We start from the raw sequence: 15,473 nt of genomic DNA, 5'->3' as shown, positions 1-15,473 counted from the left end.
TGGTGGCCCCAGTATGTCTAATTCCAAATACAGAGTAATACAGTATAAAATAGGCGTAAGAAAGCCCACTGAAGTTTTCATTTTCTCCATCACAAATACCGCAATACTTTAAAATATAAATATAATTTCACATTCTTTCTAAACTTTTTTTCTCATCTTGTTGCCGGTTTTTCTGGTGCCCTAAGCTTAGCATCCCCTGTGCTGGCAAGAGGTCCCTGCCATCCCACTTTGCCTCACCTTAGATCGGTGAGATGGAGAGGGGCATCCTGGGGACCCCGTCTCAGCCTGGCTCTGCCCTCCTCTCTGGATTTGTTGTCTGTCTGAGCATGGGCCTGGGAGTGCCCTCTTAGTGGGGAGCTGGAGAGGGGTCTGCCCAAAGATGAGGCCTCCCTTGTTTGGGCCTGGCCACCTCACCCCGCAGGCAGCCTTGAACCATACTAGTGATAGGCTGCGTCCTCTTGCCCCTGACTCTCCCAGACCAACAGGTCTACTGCGCAGTGGGAGAGCTGCCCTCAGGGACCCTTGTCTGGTCTGTGATTCTGCCTCTCCCCATCCAAGACATTCATATAGCTTCCAATCTGACCCCCTTTCTCTAAAGTCACCAGTGCCCACCTGCCCAGCCCTGGGTCCAGTGTGCACCCGTCTTGGGTGATCTCTCAGTGGTATTAGCACCTGTGACCATGCAATATTTGAAGCTCTTTATTCTCCTGGCTTCCAAGATAACCCATTCTCCTGCTTTCCTCCTCTCTTTTGTCTCTGCTACCCGGCATTAAATGTTGGCCAGTCTCAGGTTTCGACCCTAGGTCACTCTTCTTTTTTCTACTCTCCATATGATCCCACCCACATCCTGGCATTAGTAATCACATTCTTTCACCCTAGTCTAATCTATTACCAGGTCTTGTCAATTTCTTCTTTCTCTTGAATCTGGCTGCTTCTCTTTAACAGTTCTTCCACCCACATATGCTACTGTACTGTTCTTCCAAAGTTCTTGGTACATCTAATCTTGCCACCCTCCAATCACAGCCTTCAAAGGGAGCTTACCCTGTTGCTTTGAACCTTCTAATGACTTTCCATCACTTCCAGGGTAAAGACAATTCCAGGCCCAGCAGGGTTGGATCTTTGCCTGCCTCTCCAGTTCCCCACCTCTCTCTCTTTTCTCCAGACACACTAAACAATTCTCAGTACTCTGAGCAGGCCCTGTCCCCTCCCACCCAAGGCCTTTGCACCATTTCTCCCCCAGAACATTCTCCCTTTCTCTCTTTGGTTCTCTCCTCAAGGAAGCCCTCTGTTCCGGTTTGCTAATGCTGCTGGAATGCAAAACACCAGAAATGGATCAGCTTTTATAAAAGGGATTTATTTGATTACACAGTTACATCAAGTGTCCAAGGTAACACATCAGCAATCGGGTACCTTCACTGGAGGACTGCCTATGGTGTCAGGAAAATCTCTTTTAGCTCGGAAGGCACGTGGCCAGCGTCTGCTCCAAGTTCTGGTTTCAAAATGGCTTTCTCCCAGGACATTCCTCTCTAGGCTTTAGCTCCTCAAAAATGTCACCCTCAGTTGCTCTTGGAATGTTTGTCCTCTCTTAGCTTCTCTGGAGCAAGAGTCTGCTTTCAACAGCCATCTTCAAACTGTCTCTCATCTGCAGCTCCTCTCTCAGCTCCTGTGCATTCTTCAAAGTGTCCCTCTTGGCTGTGACAAGCTCGCTCCTTCTGTCTGAGCTTTTATAGGGCTCCAGTGAACTAATCAAGGCCCACGCTGAATGGGTGGGGCCACACCTCCGTGGAAATTGTCTAATCAGAGTTATCACCTACAGTTGGGTGGGTCACATCTCCATGGAAACAATCAAAGAATTACAATCTAATCAACACTAAGACATCTGCCCACACAAGATTGCATCAAAGATAATGACATTTTGGGGGACATAATACATTCAAACTGGCACACCCTCCCTGACCTTCCAGACTGGGCCAAATTCTTCCCCATCACAGGTTTTCGTGGGACCATGTGCTTCTCCAGTGTCACAGTGTTTTTATGTGATGACTGGTTAATTCTTTGTCAGTGCCTTCCCCCATTGTGCTCCACTGGTTCCATGAGAGCAAGCACCATCATGTGCCATTATTAAACACATCTGGAACATAGAAAGCTGCCAATAATTGTTGAATGAATGAATGAATAAGTAAATGAATAGATGAATGAATGAGTGAACCTGGCCCCACTACTAGCTTGCTGTATAACTTTTGGGAAGTTACTCCACCTCTTGATGCCCGAATACCTCACGTGGGAACTGCCTCATAGGGCTATAGAGGTGGTGCAACCTGACAGTGGGAGATGCTGGCAGGTCTGAAGCATGACGTGGGGGTGGAAGGGGTATCCTTAGCAACACTCCCAGTAGGCACATGAGACCTATCAGAAGAAAGCCACAGTGCAGTGGAAGGAAGCCACACTGGGGATTGGTAAGACCTAGAGTTTGGCCCACTGCCCCAACTCCCTGTATGACCTCAGGCCAGACCCTGCCCCTCTTGGAACCTCAGTCTTCTCATGGCCAGGATGCAAGCTTTGGCCTTCTTGCTGTCCTAGGCCTGTCCTGATCTGATAGTCTGTAGCCAGTTGTCTGGCTTGTTTGGGCTCTGGCCTGGGAAACAGTCTCAGTTCTTTAGAGACAAGGAGAGCCCCAACACAGATTCCACAGCCAAGGAGGCTGGGCCAGTGCCCAGGCCCAGAGTCTCCCCTGACTGGTCTGGCCCTGGCTCAAGGCCCTGGCACAGAGAGACCTGCCAGTCAGGGCATAGCAGGAATCAAGAAGATAGTGGCATTGACAGGTTGGGGGAGGAGGCCTCCTGCCAGCAGGGTGAGATGTAGGGAAGGGGCCAGCCAGGAGATGGCCTGTGGGGTTCTGACCCTTGGATGCCAGTGTTGGCAGCTGCTTCTCTGGCTGCCTACTGCCCAGAACTAATGCGTGGAGACAGAGCCAGTCCTGGGAGGGGAAAATGCTGCTTCCTCTGTGCACTTGGGGCAGGCTGGGTTCAGGCAACGGGCAGCAGGAGGGGGCGGGGAGCAGATCAGAACCAATTGGAGTCATAATCAGTGGAATTTTGCTTTTCTTGGATAAACATGAGCCCCTACACTGGCCCCAGACTGAGCCCTGACCTTGGCCAGAGACTGATCCCTGACCCTGGATACACACTGAGCCCTGATCTTGGTCACACACTGAGTCCTGACCCTGGTCATACGCTGAGCCCTGACCCTAGCACAGACAAAGCCCTAACCCTGGTGACTAACTGGAGAAGATATGGGAAGTAGGACAATTGTCCAAGGTCCTGGTAAGAGAGGAAGGGTGAAAGAAGGTTAGATTTATTAAGTGCTTACCATATACCTGGCAAAGAGGAGTGTGTATATATCTGTACACCGTTTTGTGAACCAGGTATAATGTTACCTCCATTTTACAGAAGAGGTCACTGAGGCTCAGAGCTTTTTTATGACTTGCCCAAGTTCACAGAATTAGTGAATACCTAAGCCAGGATCCAGGATCCAGGATTCCAGAATCCAAAAGATCTTTCTATTTTGCTCCCTACCTTGATCTTTCTTGCACCAACTGCTCTCTCAGAAAGGGGCCTGCTGGTGTCCAGACCCCTGACCCAGACTTTCCGAGAAAAGGCAGTGGCCAGCCCAGAGACCCCTCCTGGAATCTGGGCTTCCTGCCTCCCCTCCTGTCCGGCTGTGGACCTTTGACCAAGGAACCCAGAGAGCAGGGATCTGGCCTGGGTGGGGAGAGGCCTGCATGACTCACAGGTAACCTGTGGATTTGTCTCAGCAGCCAGAGGGTTGGGCTCAGCAAAAAATAACAATAACAATCTGAGTGATAGTGATCGTAGGAACAAACCAGTGAGAAAGAAGCCCCAGTTTGCAGGCCATGTCCCACTCTGAGCTCGGTTCTCTGTGTACTCTGGCTCAAATACAACAGCCCTGGGAGGCAGATTGTATTATCCCCATGTTATAGCAAAAAGGCCAAGGCCCAGGGGAGTGAAGGGACTCGTCCGAGGTCACATGGCTGGTCAGTGGGAGTGAAGAAATGGAAGACATGTCCATCCTGTGTGGCTGCTGGCTCCAGCAGAGGCCACAGGAGAAGGTATGAGGTCAGGGAGCAGACCCTGGGTAGGGGACCTGGGACTCCAGAGTCCTCATCCAGTGCAGCCACGGCCACCCCCCTGTAGGACCTGAGCTCCCACCCACACTTGCTCCAAATGACGTCGCCCCTCGAGGCTCAAAGCCTAGGAATTTTTGTTCAATGAGAAAGTCCCTGTATCCCAGGGCTGTAAACACAGCTGGCGTCAGCGGTTAAAAGAGAGCTGGCTGGGGAGGGACCCCTGGCCAGACTGAAGCCACAAGGACTCGTTCCAGATGTTCCCTGTCACCCCACCCAGGACGCCAGAGGGCTTCTCATGTCTGAGACACTTATTCAGATCCAAAAGGAATGAGCTCTCCCCTGGGAATTCTGGAAAAGCAGCCCAAGAGACCAATGCTTACTCAAGAGAAGCAAGCGTTAATGAGGAGGTTTCAGGCAGCCAGCAGGGCCCTTCCTGATGTCCCTCACACATGCACAGGCTGTCTCCTCTGCTGACTTCTGAGCGGAGCAGAGCTGCCCACAGGGCTTGTCCTCCCTCCCCTGTACACCGCGAGCTGCTGGGAACTTGAATCTGACTTTGCACCAGAAACTCCACGAGCTGCAGTTTTCTCCTGGGCCACCTGGAAAGAATACCCTTGCCCTACCTGCCTCCCAGGGTTGATAGTGGTAGGAGGTAGGGAGTGGGGATGGAAAGTGCATGGTGACCATGAAGGACTCCCTGCAAAAGCAGCCAAGGCTATTTCAGATGAAGTGTGGGCAGAGCATGTGGGCAGGAGCAATATTCTCATTTCACAGAAAGATTCTTCCCTTGCCAAAGGGCTCATCTCTGAATTCCTTGGAATGTGTCATTTCTTCTCCCTGGAGCAGTCCCCACTCCCTGCAGGGTATAGGATCCATGCCTGTCTACACCCGCCCTGCTCCAGAGTCAGCTATTCTGTAAACCGAGGCCCACCTGAGGTGTTGTAGAGCCATCAGCAATTAGTGATGGTTCATTAGAGTCCAATTAATAAATGAAACCCAGGATGAGAGCCCTGAGAGCTCAAAACCCAGAGGACCAGCTGCCCCGCCTTCAGCCTTGGAGGCTGGGGAGGGGCGAGTACAGCGTGGGAGGCCTTGCTGGTGGATTGCTGTCTGGTGAAGTGGGAGAGGGGAGAGAAGGGAGCTTCAGATCAGACGCTTCCTGACTTCGGGGCAGGGGACCCGGCCCCTGTTTTCAGCTCCTTCTTTGAGCAAAGGGCTGAGGCAGACCAGCAGCTGCCCCACCTTCAGACCCCAGCGATCCACGTGAAGCTTAGCCAAGGCCAGAGGCATGAAAGCCGGTTTTTCCCCTCCTGCCAGTCTGGACTCAGAGGGGTGGAGAGAGAAGGGGGCTGGAGAGGGAACAGGTCAGGGGAAGTCTCAAGTCCTGCCACTCCTCTCTGGCTGCTCTACCCAGGCTTCCAACCCATTCCCTGAACCTGGGTCAGCCAGATGGCCGCTCTGTCACCTGCCCCATGAGCCAGCTTGTGCCCCCCTCTAAGACTCAGCCTCCATCCTCCAGTTGGGAAGGTCCTCTTCTCCATCTCTGCAAGCCCTGCCTCACCTAGGAGACCTTCCCTCGTCAGTCCTGCCCCGGTAGGGTCAGAAACACATATCCCAGCCTTGGACCTCTCAGTCCCCCCATGCCCGTCTCCTACAGAGGCCAAATCTCCCCTTCCAGTCCCTGGGGCATAGGGCTGGGCCCCTGGGTGGGGAGAGGTCAGCAGGCTTGTCAGAGATGGAGGCTTTCCAGGGATGGAGGCAGGCCTGTGGCCCAGGGGTCTCACTGCCTCTCAGACTTCGGGGATGAGGGAGGCTGACCTCAGAGGCAGCCAGAAGGCTGCAGGCAGAGGGGGATTGCCCCAGCTTCTCAGGACAGAACGACGCCTGGCCATTACACACCCAGCACCTGGCCTGCAGGAATGTTAAGCTGAACCTGTTTCCCCACCTTCCTCAAAGTTTCCCAGGGGAGCCAGCAACAGGGCTCACAAGACCTCTTGTCCCACCATCCACCCATCGGAGGGTCCTGCCCCTTGTCCATCTTTCTCAGTGTCTGCCTGAACTCCTCCCTTCCCAGGGGCTTCTGGGAACAACCCTCTGGTCCTTCAGGGTTCAGACCTTACCAGGACCTAGCAGCCGGGACTACCCAGATCAGAGCCTTCCCCCTTGGCCTGGTGGCTGCCCTGGGAGTGGCACTGAGGACAAGCCAGGCCACTGGTACCTCAGCTTCCAAAGCCCTCGGAGGCAGTCGGATCTTGACTGCTTATGCCGTGATGCTTTGAGGGGAGTGAGAGGCTGCGAGGACAGGCAGGGTGGGTGGAGGAGGTGGGCTCCGTTGTGAATAGCCTTGGAGGCAGCTTGAGGGCTGGCAGACTGCAGGGAGGGGAGTGAGATCAGGTACAGTGTGGCACAGACAACCGTCTGGGGCAGCCTGTGTGTGTGTGTGTGTGTGTGTGTGTGTGTGTATGCATGAATTCATATGCATGTCCAGATGAGAAGGGCTGGTCGAGGGAGACTTCCTAGAGGCAGGGACAATGACACACAGGATGGAGGTGGGAGGGCATTTCAGAGAACAGGTGTAAAGGGTGGCAAGTGGTTCACCAGCTCTCTCTCCCTCCATGTCCAGTGCTTTTCCACTGCTCACCTCAGTTCATGGCCACATGCCCTGGGGAACCAGGCAACACATTTTCCCTTAGTTATGACCTTAAAGGCAAAAAGCAAAGTCTTTCTCATTCCCTCCCACTCACAGCTGTGCTTGGGCCCGCAGGGAAGCCTGCCTCTGGCCCCAAGCCTCTTAAACACACATGTACCCTCGCAGTGCCCTAGGGGGTGGGTGGCGGGGGTGGGAGTTGCCTTTTGCTGCAGCTTGGGGCCCAGGACTGCTGCACTGTGCCCTCAGAACACAACCTTATTTCCATCCTAATGTGACCACCCAGCCAGTGGTTGGATTAAGTTTGAGCCCTAAAACGGCGGACGCCATCCATCAGCTCCTTCGGGCCCTGCCTGCCTGGATCCGGGCTGTAGAGCCAGGGCAGGGGTTTGGGGACTGGAAGTGAGCTCAGTCATTGCAGACAGCCCTGGGGGGAGGCCCAGGGAGGCAGGCCCTGGAGAGGGCCCCTGGGCTCTGAGACTGCCCTGGGAGCTCCATCAGGGGCCTGGGGAACCCAGAACTCAGCCACCCTCATGTCCAGCCTGGGGCTGAAGATTGGGGTCTGGAAGCAGGGAGTGAGCTGGTCCTCTTCTTCTGTACTGTAAGGAATCAGGGACCCTTCTTGCTCTCGGGTTTCTAAAATAGCATCAAGGCCCAGAGGAGTCAGTCGTGCCAGGAAAAGCCATTACCCTGACAGCCTTCCTCCACCTGCTAAAAGCCTCCCTCCTTCCCCGGGGGCCTCCCTTCCTCCTAAGTTATTTCATCTCCACTCACCTAGCTCAGGCCTCTTTGGGGGAGGGATGCTGGGGGGACAGGGCAGGAATGCTTGCTTAACTCTTTCTATGCCTGGGAGTCAATACCCTGAGGCTCCCTCGGCCTTGCACCCATCATCCTTCCCCCATCTCTCCAACTGAAGTTCCTCCTTCCAGAAACTCAAAAGAAGGGGAGGGAGCAAGAGGTCACTGAGATCAAGAGGGTAATAGACAGGCTGGCAAAGAACAGGTCCTGGGTTCCAACCAGAACTCTGTCCCCATGCTGCTGGTGACTGCAACAGGTCAAGTACCCACCCCTCTGTTCTGTCTTCTTGTCCACACTTGAAGGAAACTGGGAAGGCTCCTGTGGTACAAAGTACTGCATGCTCTGTGCATGAACAGGTTTTGTGTCCAAGCCCTGTTAGATGCGTGGGGATGCAGAAGGACAGCTTCCTTAACACCTGCCTGAAACGCCACCCCAGGGCACCACACCTGTCTGCTCCTCCTGCCCCTGCCCAGTGTGGTTCCCTGAGGAGGGAGGCTGTGAGGTATTAGCATTAAATAATACCGCGTGGGGAGCCCTGAGGGTCTGCTAGGGGGAGAGACTGCTTGCCAAGAGCTCTGTGGCCTCTGGCTTTAGGGGCGCAGCTGTCAGGAGAGGGAGCTTGGGCAGAATGGCAGGAGAAGATGCTGAGATTTCTCCCCTCCAGCCCCACTCCTGCCCTAGGGTAGGGGGTGGGGGCAGGCTGAGCTCCACTGCCCGCCAGCCTTTCTGCCATCTCCTCCCCAGCCCGGGAAAGCCGGGCAGCCTCCCACATGCCCAGAGCCCGATGCACGCCTTTGCGGGCATGGGGGGCATGTGGGCAGGACTGGCGGAGGGCGATGCTTGTGGATGGGCGCTGGGTGACTCGCCCCCTTCCATCTCAGCTCTCCCTCAGCACGTCCCCCTTTCCCTCCATGCTGCCTTTCTTCTCGCCAGATCCTTTTCAAAAACACCCGTCATTTTGTATCACAGATGAGGAAATAGCATGAACTGGGGCCTTCTATGTACCAGGAGCTTTACCTGCATTCTTTCCAATCCTATGGCCACCCTCCCAGGGGGGTACTGTTTATAGAGGAGTGGACTGAGCCTTAGAGAGGGGAGGTGACCTGGCCAACAGATGCATGTGAGCTCAAAAGCCCATTCTGTGTGACTCCAAAGCTGGTACCCTTTCCAGGACATCACACCTTGGCCACAGCAGCCAGAGACCTCCAGTTGTAGACCCCAAGTTGGAGTCAAGATGGGGAGAAACCAGACCAGGGGCAAAGGAGCAGGCTGTTCTGGTTTGCTAATGCTGCCTTTTTGGAAAACACCAGAAATGGATTAGCTTTTATAGAAGGCTGTTTATTTGGTTACACAGTTACAGTCTTAAGGCCACAAAGTGTCCAAGGTAAGGCATCAACAATCAGGTACCTTCACTGGAGGATGGCCATTGGCCTCCAGAAAACTTCTGTTAGCTGGGAAGGCATGTGGCTGGTGTCTGCTCCAGAGTTCTGGTTTCAAAATGGCTTTCTCCCAGGACGTTCCTCTCTAGGCTGCAGCTTCTCTCCAAAATGTCACTCTCAGTTGCTCTTGGGACATTTGTCCTCTCTTAACTTCTCCAGAGCAAAAGTCTGCTTTCAAAGGTCATCTCCAAAATGTCTCTGTAAGTTGCAGCTCCTCTCTCAGCTCCTGTGTGTTCTTCAAAGTGTCCCTATTGGCTGTAGCAAGCTTGATCCTTCTGTTTGAGCTTATATAGTGCTCTAATAAATAATCAAGGCCCACGCTGAATGGGCAGAGCAACACCACCATGGAAATTATCTGATCAAAGTTATCACCTACAGTTGGGTGGGTTGCATCTCCATGCAAACACTCAATCAAAGAATTACAATCTAATCAACACTAATACATCTGTCCACATAAGATTGCATCAAAGATAATGGCATTTTGTAGGACAAATTCAAATTGGCCTTGGGAGGGGGTACTGAGGCTAAGGTCTTCAGTGTTGTGGGGTAGTAATAATAAATTTTTATATTTATATAATATTAATAATTAAAATAATAATTAGCACTTTCATGGTATTTTACAATGTGTCAGCACTTTACGCATATTGATGCCCTTCATTCCCACAATAACTACAAAGAATGAGTACTGTTGTTTTCCCCATTTTACAGATGAAGGAAGTAAGGCACAGTGAGTTTGGGCAACTTGCCCAAAGTCACACAGCTCGTTGGGGGCAGAACTGGGATCTGGAAGCCAGATGGTTTGGCTCTAGGTCGCTGTTTTAATCACTGCCACACCGTGCCACTGGCGTCTCAGAGCCTAAGCTGGGGGGGAGTCCTCAGTTGACCCCTGGGTCTTGGAGGCAGAACCCGCACAATGACGATTATCCACAGGAGCAGGGCTGGGATGAGTGGGAAGCAAGGGGCTGGGCCACAGTGTCACCAAAGTCCCGAGGACAGAGGGAGCATGGAGGGCTTCCTGGAGGAGAGGAACAAGCTGGGCTGGGGAGGACCAGAGGCTGGTGTTGCTAACACATGGAGCAGGTTGGAACAGAGCCTCCAGACAGACTCACCTGCTCTCACACTCCCTTTGGGGGCCTTTGGTGGGGGGAGGAGAGCCATGGCTTGGCAGCAGGCAGCATCTCTGCTCCTGGGGTACCATGTGTGCTCCATGGTATGGTTCCCCTGTGACTGGCTCTCTGGGATGGTTCCCCGCCCCACAGAAGGCTGCAGTTAATGTAGCAGCACCACTTACCGCCCCGATATCATAACCTCTTCAACAGAAGAAGAATTAACTCTCTCATTGAGCTGTTGAATGACTCTGGATCTTGGGGACACTTATCCCAGATAGCTGTGGGGTGCACTGGGAGGCAGAAGGCCCACGTTCCTGCCTCCCCTGGCACAGCCTGGCTCTGCACCCCCACCTTGCCCCTGCCCAGCTCCTGGGGCCCAGCTGGGGCTCTGCGGACAGTGGGCATCACAGAAGGCAGCCGCACATGTGTGCTCCACTGACAGAGTTCAGAGCTGGGGGAGCTGGGCTGAATCTTGGAAATCCGGGCCAGAAGCTTGGGGAAATGAAGGTCAAGAGGAGAGAATGGCCAGGTGCAGGGTACTGCACAGCTGCCCTGCCCAGGACCCAGAGAAGAGGGTCAGGAGGGGGCAGCTATGCACATGGGCACCTGCTGGGGTGCCCTTCCCTGGCGGGGGGCAGACATCAGATAGGCAGAGCATCCACCCCACCCCACCTGTACTTTGCTGCTGCCTGAGTCCAAGCAAAGGCCTCGGAGAGTGGGGACGTGAGACAGTGTGGTCACCCTGGCAGGCCGGGCAGCTAAGGAGAGAGGCTTGGGGTCGCCTGGGCCTGGGATGACGCGCTGGTCTGTGCCTGCTTGGATTTATGGACAGGGGAGTCCCGGCAGGAGTGGTAAGGGGGGTGCAGCAGGCAGGACCCCCTCCCCTCTGACTCATCCCTGCCCCTTCCCTCCCCAGGAAAACCACATCCGAGGAAGCAAACAGCCAGATCTCCAAGGCAGTCACATCGGTGCCCTCGGGGCCCACTAAATCCCCCATCTGGGGGGACACAGTGAAATTGGAGATCCAAGCTGAGGACTTGGGGCAAGAAGGTGAGGCTGGGGGCTGGGTGTTGTGCGTGGGACCCACCTACTTAAGGCAGAGCCACAGCTCCCTCACAATCAGCTGGAAGCCACCTCAATGCCTTCTTGGATTCAGTTAAAAGCATTTTAAAGAGGAAAAAAAAAATCATAATACAGTCACGCCTCATCTCCCCAGCCTGCTCGAAAAATGAGTTGTTCCACATAAAAGAATTTTCCAAACAATGAAAGCTGATCTTTTTTTATGACCGTTGTTATTATTTTCCTGGTTGTTATTACTGCGGTCTCCCACCAAAGAGGCACATGATGACAGCTTCCTGGCGGGTCCCCACGCAGTGCTCTTGGAAAGTCACAACCTCCCAGAAGGGCCAGCGCTGTTCCCGTTGCCGAGATGAGAAAAGTGAGGTTGCAGGAGTTGAAATGACTTGATAAGGGTCAAGACGTCAGTAAGCGGAGGATCCCGGACCCGGTGCTGCCTGTTCCATTGGTCCCGTGTTCAAGCTGCTTCGACTTGATTTTTTTTTTTAATTTTTAAGGTCTCTAGAACTGATCCTTATCTGTGTCTGTGCCTCCCCAGGACAGACTGTGGTGCCCCATGAATGGGGTCTGCTGTCTTAGCAACCGCATGACAGTTCTCTCCTCCCCACCCCAGAAGCCCTGCCAGTCCCCTACTTTGGGAACATTCTAAGGCTAGTAGGCAATTTTGGTTTTTCAAGGTGGGGCTCAGACAGATGTGCATATGTTCCTCCTGGTGGGTCTGTCTGACCCCCACTGTCAGATGAGAGCTCAGCTGGGAGATGCCAGGACTGGGTGATGGGCACTGGCCTCGGGCACTGTCATCCCAGACCCAAGAGGTGCCCAGGGACTTATCTACTCTCCCTTCTTGCAGGTGAAAGGGCAGACTTTGCCTTTCCCTTTGAACATTTTTATTGTTTAAAGACAGAAAATGTTGGCAGGACTTAGCCGAAACTCTTCATTCGCCTCACAAAGAGCAAAAGGCTTTCTGCTCTATTCAGGCTGTGGGAGGGGGAGCGGGGAGAGGAAACAGGAGAGGAAGGTGTCAATAAAAGGGGAAGAAGATAGTTCTAGGTCAAGCCAGAGAATTTATTTCTTTTTCCGCCTGTAAAGGGATGGTTGGAGCTGTTGGGAGGGTTAAGAAAATGCAAAAGAAGAAGAAAAATCAAGGTAGTATTTCATGCAAATGCACCTGTGCAATCCTGTGTGTGCATGAGCTCGTGAGTGCCTGTGGGCTGGTTTGTGTGCATGTGTGAACATTGTGTGTGTGTATGTGTGAGTGAGTCCACGCTGCATCTATGCCCATAGGCATGCATATGTCTGCGTGCATATTATATGTGTGTGTTGGTCTCGGTGTGTCTGGCTGCAAAAGTATGTTGTGTGTGTGTCTAGATGTATCTGGGTGGTTGTGTGTGCCTGGTTGTGCATGAATATGTTTTGTGTGTGTGTGCACACATGCGTGCATTTGTGTGGCTGATAGGCTGTTGAGGGTTGTAGTGAGTGGACCTGAGCTGGAGTCCTGCTCTGGGCTCTCCACTTCTGGGGTGACTAGAGGAAGAGGTGTGAGGAGGTCAGTGGCCTTGGGGCTCCTCTGTGCAGCAGAGAGGGGGTCAGGACTAACTGCAGGATGAACGGGAGGTGCAGGGGCCTCGTGGGCAGGTGGGGGATATTTGCAGGCATCTCCTTGCAGATTGAAGTGGCTGATGCTGGTTGGAACCGGTTGCTGTGGTGATGTCTGCAGTGGGAAGTGGGGGAGATGGGGGCCAGGCCAGGAGGCGGGGGAAGGCTGGGAGGAAGCTCAAGGATGTGTTAATGAAAATCGAAGGGGAGTTTCAGACCCTGTGTCAGGGCTAAAGCAGGCAGGCAGCAGAAATGACTTGCTGGCCACATGAAGAGAGCAGTGGGAGGCCAGAGGGGCACAGTGCCCAGAGAAGAAGCTGATGGAGCGTGTTTACAGCATGGAGACAGGGTCAGGGAGGGTTGGCTGGCATTCCCCCCAGTTGCAGATCATCTGCTGGCTGCCCACACAAAGCTCCAGAGGTGGGGGTGGTGAGTGGGGCAGGGATAGTGCAGGGTGCTTACCTCTTGTTCCACCTCAGCAAATCCCAACCAGATTTGGGGACTCAGATCCCCTGGGGAGTGAGCACGTGGGGCTGCAGCCTCCACTGCTACTGTTGTGGTCTTGGCTGGGAGCACTGGAACCCACTAGCTGAGTTTTCTCAGGTATGCTCAGGGCTGGTGAGTGTGTGGAAGGGTGCAGCTGGTTAACAAGTAGGAAAGTAGGGACAGCCATAAGGAGAATTTGCACAGAATTTTACAGCTTAAAAAATACACTCCCATTCTAATAACAATCTTAGGAGATGGGCAGGGTCTTTCTTTATTTAAAACATTAACTTTATTATTTAAGGTATTTATTATTATTTAAGGTATTTATTATTATTTAAGGTATTAAGTATTTTGCATCGCATTAAGTTAAGGCTCAGAGAGGTTAAGTGACTTGCTAAAGGTCACAGAGCAAGTTAGTGTCTCCATACTAGAACCCAGGTCTGCTGCTGGCTCCAAATCCCTTGCTTTACTTTCTTCAAGTCAACCTCAAGACCATTCTGTACCCTTTCCCTCCTCTTTCCATTTGAGCATGGATCCTGTGTGGCCAGTTGTTGAGGGAACTTGGCAAGGGTCTTTCCCTTTCTGTACCTCCAGGGTACCTGTGGGGAGGATGGAGAAACAAAGAGTATTCAGTAGGGCCCTCAGCTTCCTTCTCTGTCCCCAAGTCCGAGTAACCAGCACTGGGCTCTGGGCCTACTGAGCCCGCACTGGTCGGCAGCTGTCCCTGGTGCTGAAATGTCCTCCATTCAAGGAAAGAGGCAGAGAGGTAGGGGCTATCCAAGTCATCCCTCCTGCAGGCACACCCTTAGCTCCCATCTTCCCTTTTTGATTCTTCTCTAGCTCTTCTATTTCCTTCCCTCATCCATCTCCTTCATTTTTCCTCCATCCTCCTCTTCCTTTTCTTCTTCCCCATCTCCTCCACCTCAAATCATAGACTTCCAGAGTGGAAAGAAGCTTCAAGGGTCACTAAATCAAGCCTTTCCCACCAGTTATTCACTAGCTGTGTGATGTTGATCAAGTTCTATGATCCCTCTGGGCTCCAGTTTCCACATTTTAAAATAGAGAAGGTGTTTCCTTCTTGGGTGGCGACAGGGATTTGTTGGAATAATGGCTGAGGAGCACCTGTCCTCATGCCTGGCAGGCAGTAGGTGCTTACCAAGTAGCACCTTCACAATTATTTCCAACTATTGGTGTTTCCTTCAGAGTACATCCCAAAGTTCACACCATTTTATTACATAATGCAGTCTCTTTGTGGGGAGTTTACTAAGAGGTGCACTATTCTTAGTGCTAAGACTAGTTTTCACTTACTTGGAGTATACATTTATTGATATTTGCATTGAAGAATTTCTTGGGCAGATCACTTTCCCTTACTGAGACTCAGTTTCTGCATCTGCAACATGTGGAGATAATCCCTTCCCTTCCTGTCTGAGGAGCTGGTGAGAGTGCTTGTGACCAAAAGGAAGGGACCTTATTCCTGGGAAGAGGGACTACTCCTGAACATGTGTGTATCCCTGTAGGTGCACAGGTGTGTCTGTTGCCACAGGAGCTGGGCTTATTTCTGTATCTGTCCATCCCTGGGCTGGGAGCTTCTGACCCACAGGAAGGAACTGGATCCTAGCGACACCCAGGATGGGACCTTGCCCTGAGCAGGGGTCAGAAGAGACAGTGCTGTGGAGATGTGTCTCTGCACATCATATGCACATGTTTGCTCCACACATGTGCACATGTGTTGATTCCTCAGTGTGGCCTCTACTCCCCTGCTCTCAGCAATCTCTCACCACTCACTGTCTCACGTCAAAGGGAAGGAAGGTGGACAGCTGTGCTAACCCTGTGCCTACTTCTCTCTCCAGATGTGATCCTCAAGGTAGTGGACAACAAGCAGAAAGAGGAGCTGTTGTCCTACCAAATCCCTGTCAAGTACCTGCGCATCTTCCACCCCTACCACTTTGAGCTGGTGAAGGTGAGTCAGAGCCACATGGGCCTGGGACAGGTGGGAAGAAAATTGGTGGGAGCCACCTGGGCCCCAGTGTCTCCTTCAGAGCTCTGGTTAGCCCATGCCCACCCCTCATATTGAAAAATCTAGGGCCAGGTGGGGTTCAGGAAACAGTTCCTGGGAAGTGGACACGAACACTTCCCACAAGAATTTCCATACTAGATGGATACACGATTAAAGA

At 52.8% G+C, this 15,473-nt stretch overlaps 1 protein-coding gene across 1 annotated transcript in view; it reads left to right on the top strand.

Annotated features, from left to right (window-relative positions):
• The window catches only part of CCDC33 (coiled-coil domain containing 33), a 113,181-nt gene that overhangs the window by 26,486 nt on the left and 71,222 nt on the right, over positions 1–15,473 (top strand). Inside the window, exons 4-5 of the mRNA XM_037833446.1 lie at positions 11,057–11,190; positions 15,150–15,259. Of these exons, the coding sequence (XP_037689374.1) occupies positions 11,057–11,190; positions 15,150–15,259 (244 nt within the window). The remainder of the gene's footprint in view (positions 1–11,056; positions 11,191–15,149; positions 15,260–15,473) is intronic.

The sequence above is a fragment of the Choloepus didactylus genome, chromosome 4 (assembly GCF_015220235.1).
Source record: "Choloepus didactylus isolate mChoDid1 chromosome 4, mChoDid1.pri, whole genome shotgun sequence".
In the NCBI taxonomy this organism is placed as follows: Eukaryota; Metazoa; Chordata; class Mammalia; order Pilosa; family Megalonychidae; genus Choloepus; species Choloepus didactylus.
Note: the sequence above shows the minus strand (reverse complement) of the source record. Positions and strands in the feature narration are given on the sequence as shown.